Here is a 12,737-nt window from a genome sequence, read left to right as displayed (position 1 = left end):
TGTTTTACAAAACATCGCCACATCTTTTCTTAGACCAGGCCAGTAAAAATGTTTTAAAATCTTGTCCACAGTTTTCCTTACCCCTTGATGTCCACCTAAAGGCACACTATGAGCTAAAGTCAAAATCTCATTTCGATAAACTTTAGGGACAACTACCTGGTAAACAATATTCCATTCCTCACTTGCAGGAATTGTAGGTGATCTCCACTTCCTCATCAGCACTCCTTTTTCCAAGTAATATCCTACTGGCACCTTCTCAATTTCACTATCTAGTAGAGCTTGTTCTCTTAATTTTATAATCTCAGGGTCTCTATTCTGCTCTGCTATCATCTCCTTCCGAGACAGAGATAAATCTTATAGTCAGACTTACTCCAAGAATCTTGTTCAAACAACGAAGGTAAGAAAGTCTCTGACACATCCTCAAAACTTGAATCCTGAGTTGAACAGTCATGAGTAACAACCTCATTCTGCGCATCAATCTTTTTAGCCATAGCTCTAGTCACAACACAGGAAGAATCTGTGTTAGAATTCATCTCTGGTTCCTCTGACTCCATTGTCAAATGCACTTCAGGAAAAACTTGTCCACCTGCCAAGTCATTACCTAACAATAAAGAAATACCCTTCACAGGTAAGCTGTGCTGTAATCCTACTTTAACAAATCCTGTAACTAACCCTGACTTTAAATTTACTTTATGCAAATGTGCAGGCATAAAATCACTCCCAACACCTCTTATATAATTTACCTCACCAGTATCAGACTCTTCATTAAACCTCAATACACTGTCTAACATCAGTGATAGAGAAGCTGCAGTATCCCTAAGGATTTTTATTGGCACCAGAGTAGATCCTTCTTTCAAGGATACAAACCCTTCAGTTATAAAATGATCATATCCCTTTCTAACTTGGTCAGACTTTAACAAAACCTCATTTGTGTTTATCAAACCCTGTAATTTTACAGGTGCTTCAGTATGTTGTACACAAGCATCTGGAACTGCTTCCTTCTCTTTCTTTTTCAATCTGAAACAGTTAGCTATTACATGGCCAGGCTTCCTACAATAGTTACAAATAAGACTAAACTGTCTTTCCTTCACAGGTTTTCCTTCCTCCTTACCTTTCTCATTAACTTCTGATTTAATTTCTGATTTACCTTGTCTCCGTGTTATTTTTCCTCTTAAAAATTTTGCCCTGAGGAAATTTATTTTTATGGATTAAAACATACTCATTAGCTAATCTAGCAGAGTCCTGTAATGTATCAGTATCCCTCTCATTTAAGTAGGTCCTTACTTCAACAAGGATGCTTCTTTTAAATTCCTCCATTAAAATCAGCTCTTTCAATGTATCATAGTCCTCATTTACATTTTTAGAAGAAACCCATCTCTCAAAACACACAGCTTTATCATAGGCAAATTCCACATAAGTCTTTTCCACAGACTTCTTCAAACTTCTGAATCTTTCTCTATACGCTTCTGGGACTAATTCGTATGATTTTAAAATATGCATTTTCACAATATCATAATCAAGTGCTTGCGCAGCAGTTAAAGCTGTATAAACTTGTTGTGCTTTGCCTTTAATTACACTCTGTAACAACACTGACCATTTATCTTTCGGCCACTCTGAAATCTGAGCAATCGTTTCAAAATGCTGGAAGTATCTTTCCACTTCTGTTTCACTAAATGGTGGGACCAATTTAATTTCTTGACTAGAAACAAACGGTTTTCTAGAACCAGAAGACTGATTCCCAGACCTTAATTCCGTCATTGCATATTCAAAATCCCTTTTTTTCTGATCAGCTTCTAACCTACAATGCTCCAATTCTGCTTTACTTTGTTCCAACTTCATCTGTTCGATTTGCAACTGCATCTCCAGATTACTTATTGGAAACGACTCTAAAATCGATTCATCAAAATCACCCGAATCCACATAGTGTGACACGATTTTTCTCTGTATTACAGCCGTTGATGCAGTCTTCAAAATACCTTTAAGTTGCAATCTACTAGCTATCTCAGACACCTCAGTTTTTTTCGCCTTAGCTAATAACTCTGTGTCTGGCGAAGCCAGAAACTCATCAATATTCATTGTTGCCTAAAACCACTCACAAGTCAATCAAACAAAAGAATCGCGTATTCCCCTTTTCCAAGACACAGATCCAGTCCCGAACGAGCCCTCATATTTATGTTACGGATTCAGGCAACAATAAATATATGAGCTAGGCAGGGGTTTTTATAACAAATAACATGTTTATTAACCACTGAAAACAAACCCCCCCCCCCCAAAAAGTAAACAAATCACTAACGTTACCGGAAATCAGCTGCTGTGCGGCAGCTTAAACAGTTCTTAAAGTAATGAAGCTTAAATAGTTCTTAAAGCGATGTTGCAAAAAAAAACAGTTCTTCAGAGTAGTATCGCCAAAAGTCCAAAATGCTCACGGTCCATTTAAGGGAGAGACTTTTTAAGACGATTTAAATTCTCTTTCATATCGTGTTGCTTCGGTTCCCAAATCGAACTTTTCCCACGAAGAATTTACGTAACGAAACGGCTTAAAGGCACTGACCTTTCCTTTACAACACTGTACTCAATCCTTTCTGCTATTTCGCAGGGATTAACATGAGAACAGTCAACGAATTCCTTCCAAATAAGGATCAAACAAGGTCGAACCTGTTTCACCGTCAAAATCGATTCTCCTCGATCTTCTATCTCCCGAACTCCAATCTTCACTCTCCTCTGATTCTCAACTAGCAGTGTTATAAAGAAACTGCTGGCAATAACCTTTTAAACTTTAGGCATTAGATAAAACTTCATCTTTCAACTAAACTGTGTCATAACATTAAATCACGCAGTGGCATGAAGTCAACATGGCAAATCCAGCCACGAACTGCCCCTCCTCACAGTGAGGGGTCCTCCTTTTATACCCTGTAAAAAAAAACCTGTCACATGACCTCTACTGGCAGGAAAATGACGTCACTCCACCATCACAAGACCATTATCTTAAGTCCAGTATAGCTTCAACCCCAGTCACGTGACAAGTACACCACTGTCACGTGTCATGGGTACGTAACAGTGGATAGTCAGAGACTTTTTCCCAGGACTGAAATGGCTAGCACAAGAGGGCAGTTTTAAAGTGCTTGGAAGTAGTTACAGAGGAGATGTCAGGGGTAAGTTTTTTTACACAGAGAGTGGTGAGTGCGTGGAATGGACTGCCGGCGACAGTGGTGGAGGCAGATACGATAGGGTCTTTTAAGGGACTCCTGGATAGGTACGTGGAGCTTAGAAAAATAGAGGGCTATGGGTAACCCTAGGTAATTTCTAAGGTAAGGACGTGTTCAGCACAGCTTTGTGGGCCGAAGGGCACGTATCATGCTGTAGGTTTATAAAAGGCCGATAATGCTGAGCCTTTAAAAGACACTAATCAGGCCTCACTTGGAGTATTGTCAACAGTTTTGGGCCCCGTATCTCAGAAAGGATGTGTTGTCATTGAAGAGAGTCCAGAGGAAGTTCATGAGGATGATTCCAGGAATGAAGGGCCTGTACTCACTGGAATTAGAAGAATGTGAGAGGATTTCATTGATACCTACCAGATATTTGAAGGGCTAGATAGTGGATATGGAGAGGATGTTTCCTATGGTGGATGTGTCCAGAACTAGAGGAACCAGCCTCAAAATTGAGGGATGACCTTTAGAACAGAGGTAAGGAGGGATCTTTTTAACTAAAGAGCAGTAAGTACGTTGAAGGCTGTGCCACTGACTGTGGTGGAGGCCAAGTCTGTGTGTATATCGAAGGTGGAAATTGATTGTTTCTTGATCGGTCAGGGTATCAAAGGATATGGTAAGAAGGCAAGGGTTGAGTGGGATCTGGGATCAGCCATGATGGAATGCCAAAGCATATTTGATGGGCTGAATGGCCTAATTCTGCAACTGTGTCTTATGGTCTTATTAAGTAATTCATGAATTGACATGCAGATTCAAAAGCAAATCTGCTTCGGTATTGATGAGTATCACTTCACCTGCATACGTGCTCTTTCATTTTTGACGTAACAGCAGGTTAGTTTAAGTTAGTTTAGTTGCAGTTTCCATTTACTAACATAAACATATGAATTATACAGATATATGAAGTGCATCTGTAGTAGAATAGCTAATGCATTAATGATAAAGATGACTGCATTTAGAACATAGAACAGTACACCATAGGAACAGGCCTCACAGAATAGTGCTGCATCAATTAAATTGGCAATCAATTATTTTGCTATGGTTACGAATCTAAGCTGCCAGTGGATCAGTTGTGCAGCGGAAATTACATTCATACTGGCTCCAAGGAACGTTGACCTATATATGCTCAGAGTGGCAAAAGAGCATACAGGATGACAGTCAGTACTTAATTCCTCCACAGGTTGTGATGTGCTAATCTGTATAGAAATAGTCGTCATAGAAACGGTGATGAATTTACCATGCATATGAGATAAATTATTATGTTAAGGCTTGCTGAATTAAAAAAAATTCTTAGGACATCCTAATTGACAATTTGTATTAAATAATTTTTGTCCCTCCAGCCTTCAGCAGGCTGAGGGCAGCAGGCACCAACAGAATCAACAAACTCATTCGTAAGGCAAGTGATGTTGTGGGGGTGGAACTGGACTCTCTGACGGTGGTGTCTGAAAAGAGGATGCGTTCAAGTTGCATGCCATCTTGGACAACGACTCCCATCCACTCCATAATGTACTGGTTAGGCATAGGAGTACATTCAGCCAGAGACTCATTCCACCGAGATGTAACACTGAGTGTCATAGGAAGTCATTCCTGCCTGTATCCATCAAACTTTACAACTCCTCCCTTGGAGTGTCAGACACCCTGAGCCAATAGGCTGGTCCTGGACTTATTTTTTCCACTTGGCATGATTAACTTATTATTATTTAATTATTTATGGTTTTATATTGCTATATTTCTTCACTATTCTTGGTTGGTGCAGCTGTAACGAAACCCAATTTCCCTCAGGATCAATAAAGTATGTCTGTCTGAAATTTTCCGACTTACTCGTTTAGTTAAGCTTTAGAGAGTTTGTGAATTTTTTTTTCTTATTTTTGAACCAAACTTAGTAATGCGCCATTGAATCCTGGTTCTGCATTGCATAAAATGCTTTAAATATGCAGCAAATATTTGCAGTATCACGTAGTTTCACTCCATTCTCTGGTAATTGTGTGAGGCTGTGAACTAGTACGTTGGGGGATTCGATATAATGTGGGAAGGAATTGCTGTTTTCTTTCTTCCACATGTAGTAGGTCATATAGTTAGTATAAACAAGTTAAAATTTTGCTTTATTTTTACTTCAAGTTAGTGTTTTCTCAGGTATCACGCGATAAAGTAGCTGTACAAGTCAGCGGCTCAGCAGGATTTATTCTGTGTTGCAGTGTACGTGTATTTAAAGTATAACTGTCCCAAATTAACATGCCTTAGTAACTCGGACAAATGTTGGAGGAACTCAGCAAGTCAGGCAGCATCCGTACTACTGAACAAACAGCCGACATTTCAGGTCCAGATCTTTCAGGTGAGGAAGGCAAATGCAATATTTGCATTCATTTCAAGAGGTCTAAAATATAAGAGGAGGTTGTGATGCTAAGGCTTTATAAGGTGCTGGTGAGGCCTTGCCTTGAGTATTGTGAACAGTTTTGGGCTCCTTACCTAAGAAAAGATGGGCTGGCATTGGAGAGTGTTCAGAGAAAGTTCACAAGGATGAATGTGGAAATGAAAGGGTTATCATATGAGCAACATTTGATGGCTCTGGGCCCATACTTGCTGGAATTTAGAGGATGAGGGGAAATCTCATTGAAGCCTTTCGAATGTTGTAAGGCCTAGGTAGAGTAGTAATGGATAGGATGTTCCCAATGGTTGGGTAGTCTGGGGCAAGAGGGCACAGCCTCAGGATAGAGCAAGCAAGCAAGTTTAGTTGTTTAGCACTTTTCAAACTCAAGGCAGTTCAAAATGTTCTACATAGAACAAGATATAAAAATCAAACAATAGAAATTCAGACAATATGAGATTAAAATCACACAAAATAGATGATAAATAAAAGTTACAGTGCAAGTAATTCTAATTAAAAGCTACGGCGAAAAGAAAAGTTTTAAGCCTCAGTTTAAAAGAGCTTAAAAATTGGGGCAGACTTCAGATACTCTGGAAGGTTATTGCAGATACGTGGAACATAGTAACTAGGAGCTGGTTCATCATGTTGAGTTTTGTCCCTGGGGTCAGTAAGTAGACCTGCCTTAGCTGACCTGAGAGCTCGGGAAATTTCATAATGCATCAAGAGATCGGAGATGTACTTTGGCCCTAGACCATTCAGTGCTTTATAAATCAGATGTAATATTTTAAAGTCAATCCTCTGGATGGGAAGCCAGTGTAGCAATCTGAGAACGAGAACTGGAAAGATATGTTCCATTTTCTTGGTCTTAGTGAGGACTGTAGCAGCAGTGTTCTGAATAAGCTGCAGCTGTCTGAGGGATTTTTTTTTACAGAGATATGTGAAAATGCCACTACAGTAGTCAAGCCTACTAAAAATAAATTCATTGGCAAGTTTTTTTATAGGGTCCGTGCCCCCTCCTCCTTCAGTCCTGATGAAATGTTGACTGCTCATTTCCACGGATGCTGCCCGACCTGCTGAGTTCCTTCAGCTTGTTTGCACATAAGTCCTTTAACTCTTGCTATATTTTTAAGATAGTAATAGGCTAAAGTTGTCTTAATGTTTCTGGCTTGGTTTGTGGTGTGTAATGACAGGGATTCTAAATGAGTGCTGACTTTTAATTGTTCTTTTTGGCACTAAAATAATTATTTCAGTTTTCTCTTTGTTTAATTTTCAGGAAATTTTGGCTCATCCAATCAGTGGTTTGTTCAATACAGTTTTTTTAGTGATTGTATGGGACCATAGTCACTTGATGCCACTGTTATATAAATCTGAGGGGTGTCCATTTAAAACAGAGTTGCAGAGTAATTTCTTTAGCTGGGGCATGGTGAATTTGTGGAATTTGTACCACGAGCAGCTGTGGAGGCCAGGTTGTCAAGTATACTTAAGGTGGAGATTGATAGGTTCTCAATTGGCCATGGCATCAAATGTTAAGGGGGAGAAGGCCAGGGACTGGGCCTGAAGAAGGTAAAACAAAAATGATCAACCATGATTAAATGGCATGATTTAGAGGACATGATTTGAGAGTTAGGGGGCAGAAGTTTAAGGGAAACATGAGGGGGTATTTCTTTACTCAAAGAGTGATAGCTGTGTGGAATGAGCTTCCTGTAGAAGTAGTAGAGGCCAGTTCAGTTGTGTCATTTAAGGTAAAATTGGATAGGTATATGGACAGGAAAGGAGTGGAGGGTTATGGGCTGAGTGCGGGTAGGTGGGACTAGGTGAGATTAAGGGTTCGGCACGGACTAGGAGGGCCAAGATGGCCTGTTTCCGTGCTGTGATTGTTATATGGCAGAGCAGACTCAATGGGCCAAATGCCCTAATTTTGCTCCTATGTCTTATGATTTTCTTTGGGACTGGAAAAGAAGGGGGAAGGTGCCAGAATAAAAAAGTGGGGGTAGGGGAAGGAGGATAGCTAGATACGTGAAACCTGGTGATTGAGAAAGGAAAACTGGAAAGCTACAAATACTGGAAATCTGAAGTAAAAACAGAAAATGTGGATATTCTCAGCAGGTCGGGCAGCAACTGCATTGAGAGAAAATGAGTTGAAGTCAGGTGAAACGTGCTTTCTAAGGATGTTGATTTGTTGTCGGTAATGTTAATAATAGAAAGAAAATAGCAAGAATAGAGATGAATAAAAATAAACAGAACTGTTGATAGCAGAACACAGCATTTTCCTGAAGTATTCTGTGACTGTGGAGAGGAAAACTGAGTTGGTGCTAAGGTCATCGACTTGCATCGGAACTGACCAGTGCTGACATAGACATTTGAACTTTCTATTTAGTGTCAAGTCTTGGAGACTTCAATTGTCTCAGCAAATGATATTGTGTTTTATTTGAACACCGTAATAGGCTAAACACAATGTGCTCAGAGTAGGAATGATTTTTAGATGTTTCCAAGGGATTTGAAAGCCACAGATGCATTCTCACAGGAAACTGAGTCATTTAGCCTAACATCTGACATTAGGAAAAAGCTGCATTCCGTTATTGAGCTAATAGAAGGATGTCCTAAAAATGTAAGATAGAAAGAGATCGAGATAATCAGCTCTGAACCTGAAGAGAGTACAAAATTCATTCCTTAGTGGAGAAGAACTAAGGGAAATAGAGAACCAGGTGTATAGCGGCCTATGCAAATATTACTAAGGTAGGCACCTGTGAGTCTGTTAGGGTCATATACAGTGTTCAGTGCTTCTGGTGTGGCCTGTATAGCAGTGAGACAAGAAGTTGATGGGGAGACCACTTTGCTGAGCACCTATGCTCCATACGCCAGAAAAAGCGGCATCTCCCAGTGGCCACCCATTTTAAATCCACTTCCCATTCCATTCTTATATGTTCATCCATGGCCTTCTCCACTGTCATGATGAGGCCACACTTAGTTTGGAGGAACAACACCTTATGTTCCGTTTGGGTAGCCTCCAACCTGATGGCATGAACATCAATTTCTCAAACTTCAGGTAGTGCCTCCCCCAACCAACCATTTCCCATCATCTTTTCCCTCTCACCTTATTTTCTTGCTTGCCCATTGCCTCCCTCTGGTGCTCCTCCCCCCTTTTCTTTCCTCCATGGCCTTCTGTCTCTTTCACCAATCAACTTCGCAGCTCTTTACTTCATCCTTCCCCCCTCCAGGTTTCACCTATCACCTTGTGTTTTTCTCTCTCCTCCCCCACCTTTTAAATCTGCTCCTCAGCTTTTATTCCCTCCAGTCCTGCAGAAGGGTTTCAGCCTGAAATGTCAACTATACTCTTATCCTAGATGCTGCCTGGCCTACTGAGTTCTGTCAGAATTTTGTGTGTGTTGCTTGGATTTCCAGCATCTGCAGATTTTCTCTTGTTTGTGATGAATTTAATAGGGATAGTTGGTGTGTCTTTTTGTACAGAAGGCCCTGTCTCATATTTGATTTGCTTTTTTTTAGAAAAAAAAATTATGATTGATGTACAGTAGATAGAGCATGGATATTGTCTGCATAGACTTCAGTAAAGTGTATGATGAGATCCGTTATGGTAGGCTGGTCCAGAAAATTAAGTTAGATGAAACCCAAGATGAATTTGTAAATTGGATTCAAAATTAGCTTGGTTGTAAGAAGACAGCAAGGTGGTGAAGTGTTTGTCATATACATTAACAATTTGCATGCATTAGTGGTGGTCTGATTAGTAAGGTTGATGATGTCATGAAAATTGGTGGAGATGTGGATTATGAGGAAAGTTGTCACAAGCACACCAAGTTATGGATCAGTTAGAAATTTTGGCAGTGAATTGGCAGATGGAGTTTAATTTGAGTGAAACCCCCTTACTTCCTGGGCATCTCAGGAAACAGCTTGTTAGTCCTCACTGGCAGTCTCCCAATACCCAGTCTGCCAAAAAACCCACCTTTCACCGGCCTCGTGCATCTAGGGTGTACGCATTTCGGTCCTGCTAAATCCGTAACATCGGGATGTCTCGTCTACCCAAGTCCTGGTTTGTGTGAATGCTGTGTGACTTGCTGCCCTGCTACAGCTCGTTGCAGGAATTAACAGATCGCAAGCAGCATACAATTAAAAGAACATGTATGAATATTAACATAACGAAAGAGTTAGTGGAGAAAATAAAAGAAGCAAAAAAGGGCTCAGCATAATTAAACAGTCAAATGAACACAGGTTGGAGCTCAAATCTTTCAAAAGTCATATTCACCGATCCCCAGTTGAATACTGCACCTTGCTCCATCGAATCATGGTCCCCTCCAGATTGAATCCTACAACTGGTTCTCTTCAGCATCTTCTCTCTTCACCTTTTGCCGTACAAAGCCAAAGACTCCCACCATTGCCAGGCACAAGAAAAACTTGCTCCCCCAGCCTTCCCTCTCGATTGAATGGCCCACATTCCTAAGCAGCCCTTATCTCTAACAATAGCCCAAACACTGTTAGCAGTGAGATCTTTACCAGGGTGTTATATGAGAAAGTGTGAAGTAATAGTTTTCGGAAGGTAAAGTGCAAGAGGGAAGTATTCAGTAAATGGCAGCACTTTTGGGAGCATTGATTTACAAAGGAGTCTTGGGATGCAAGTCCATAGCTCCCTGAAAGTGACAATGCAGTTAGATAAAGGTGATAAAAATTCCATCCTTAAAGCTTCATAGATTAGGGCTGTGAATATAAAAGTTGGCAAGTCATGTTGTAGTTATGTGCAACTATGGTCATAATTGGATTATTGTGTGTGGCTTTGGTTGCTATATGATCAATAGGAAATGGAGGCTTTGGAGAGGGTGCAGAAGAGATTCATCAGAATGTTGTCTTGATTAGAGTGTGATAGTTTATAAGGAGAGGCTGGCATCTGAGCCATACAGTAGATCAAATCTTTTCCCTAGGATGGAAATGTCAAATTGCAGGAGACATAGTCTTAGCTAAGAGGGGGAAAGTTGAAAGGAGATCTTTGAGGCAGGTTTTGTGCACAAAAAGTAGATGCCTGCCATGTGCTGCCAGAGAAGGTGGAAGAAGCGGATAGAATAGCAACATTTAAGAGACAGGTAGATGAAACGTGAACAGTTAGGGGAATAGAGGAATATAGATCATGTTGCAAGTGGATGGATTCATTTAGATTGACATCATAGTTGGTGCAGATATTATTGTTTCTGTGTGTACTGTTCTATTATGAGATATCAAGAAAAGGATCATAAGCAGCACAGAATGACAACAAGGTGGAAAACTTACAATTTTTATATTTTTATTTGTGATGGTACGTTGTATATTTCTGTTTTAGCTTCCACACTGTTCTGTGCTTTCCTTCGGCAAGGTCAATGTAAAGTCCAAATCCTGCTATTAATTATATAATCCAATTCTCCTCGTCTCAGAAAAGTTTCGTCCTTTGTAAAGTCTTGATTGGTACTGGCAATTGCAACCCCTTAATGTGCCAAGTAAAATGAATAAAGTAAATTTGAAACAATAGCTTTTAGTGTTGTATAGTGTATATTACTGCTAGAACAAAATCATATTAAATTAAATGTTGGTGTGGACATGTTGGGCCGATGGGCTTTTTCAGTGCTGTATACCTTGGACTGACAAGATTTTTTTCAACTTAATCATGATCAAGTATCAATTGACTTAATAACGGCTCAGTTTGTGCATGACATCTTCAGAAATTTATCATATTGCTGTATTTAGTTATGTTTCACAATTCAGTTTAGAGAGTTGCATGTGCCTGTGATGGCATTCTTGCTCTTTCCGTATACTACTTTGGCTTGGAAAGTACGGAAGCATTTGATTAAGTACTCATGTAATTACCTGCTCTCCTCTCCTTGAATAACCTGATTCCAGCCTCTAAGATTTGTCTTCATTGAACCATCGGTTTCTTTTGTGTGTGGTAGTTATGAGACAAGCTATGAGATATTGTATGTACCTTTTGTTATAGTGAACAAATTTAAACGAAGTAAAAGCCGTTGGCCGAAGTAAAGTTTTGTGTCTGACCAAATGTTTTTTTAAATTAGGGTAGAACTTCTAATTAATGTAGCCTAAGTAAGAATAATCTCTGGCTGACTGTTGTCTGCAGTCCATTTATCATGAATTGTATGAGTGACTGAATGGAATGTATGTGAAGATCAAATGTAATTGCTAAGTTGAGGGATTTGTACATTCAGCCATGTGTTGGTATTCCATGCTGCATGTGATAGCATTAAAGAACTCTTGTGGGCTGCTATTAGCAATGATATGAAATTTCATGGTGTAGCATTTCTATTGTTCTTTTGAAGTTCAAAATAAGTTTATTATCAAAGTACATTTATATCACCATATACAATCCTGAGATTCAGTTCCTTGTGGGCATACTCAATAAATCCATAATACAACAATAATAATAGAATCAGTGAAAGACCACATCAACTTCATTCGTAACAAGTAAGTGATCCTTTTTGGTTTGGTGAACACGAGTGTATCTTGGTCAGTTCAAAGTGTTTCCAAAGATGATGTGCCATTATAACAAATTTAGTGTACTTATGCAGGGTCTCTGTGCTCCATTTTCCAGCATCTGCAGTCCCTTGTGTCTTCGTATGATAGATTTAGCTTATCTACATTTAGCAATTAGTTCTCAATTTTTGGATTTTTTTGGAAAAGTTTTTTCTCATAATGATGTTCTGATAAATATCTTAAGCTAACTTTTTTGCATTTTAAATGATTTCAATTCAGTGTTAGGTGTTTTTCTTTTCTGTTGATAAAACAAAAAATTGTTAATATGCAGTGTTAAATCAACAAATTAATTAGAGTTCATGTGCTACATACATCACACTACACTTAGTAGAGTTGCTGATAATAGACATCAATTTGTTTTATTATAAACATTAATTTTAATTTATTAAATTTCTAAACAGCAAATCTGTTACAGTCCTGCTGAAATAAAAAGGATTTTGAAGGTAGCATTTGGGCTTGTAATGCTAATATTTGTATTTTGAAATACATAGGTGTTCCTGGAATGAATGGAGCTGTTGAGGAACAGTTATCAAAAGAAGAGGCAGTTCAACAGCCAGACAACGGTATTAACCTTGCTGAAGATCAGAGTATTACAGTTAAGAAAAATGGTAGGAAGTTTATTAGTTTGATTTTCCACCTTATGTTTTGAG

At 39.2% G+C, this 12,737-nt stretch overlaps 1 protein-coding gene across 3 annotated transcripts in view; it reads left to right on the top strand.

The window, feature by feature from the left end:
- The window catches only part of kmt2ca (lysine (K)-specific methyltransferase 2Ca), a 479,075-nt gene that overhangs the window by 238,212 nt on the left and 228,126 nt on the right, over positions 1 to 12,737 (top strand). For all 3 annotated transcript variants that reach the window (XM_059971838.1, XM_059971840.1, XM_059971839.1), the window contains one exon: positions 12,579 to 12,695. In XM_059971838.1, the coding sequence (XP_059827821.1) occupies positions 12,579 to 12,695 (117 nt within the window). The remainder of the gene's footprint in view (positions 1 to 12,578; positions 12,696 to 12,737) is intronic.

This window comes from Hypanus sabinus, chromosome 6, assembly GCF_030144855.1.
Source record: "Hypanus sabinus isolate sHypSab1 chromosome 6, sHypSab1.hap1, whole genome shotgun sequence".
In the NCBI taxonomy this organism is placed as follows: Eukaryota; Metazoa; Chordata; class Chondrichthyes; order Myliobatiformes; family Dasyatidae; genus Hypanus; species Hypanus sabinus.
The sequence above is the reverse complement of the archived record's forward strand: the minus strand, read 5'-3'. Positions and strand labels throughout refer to the sequence as shown.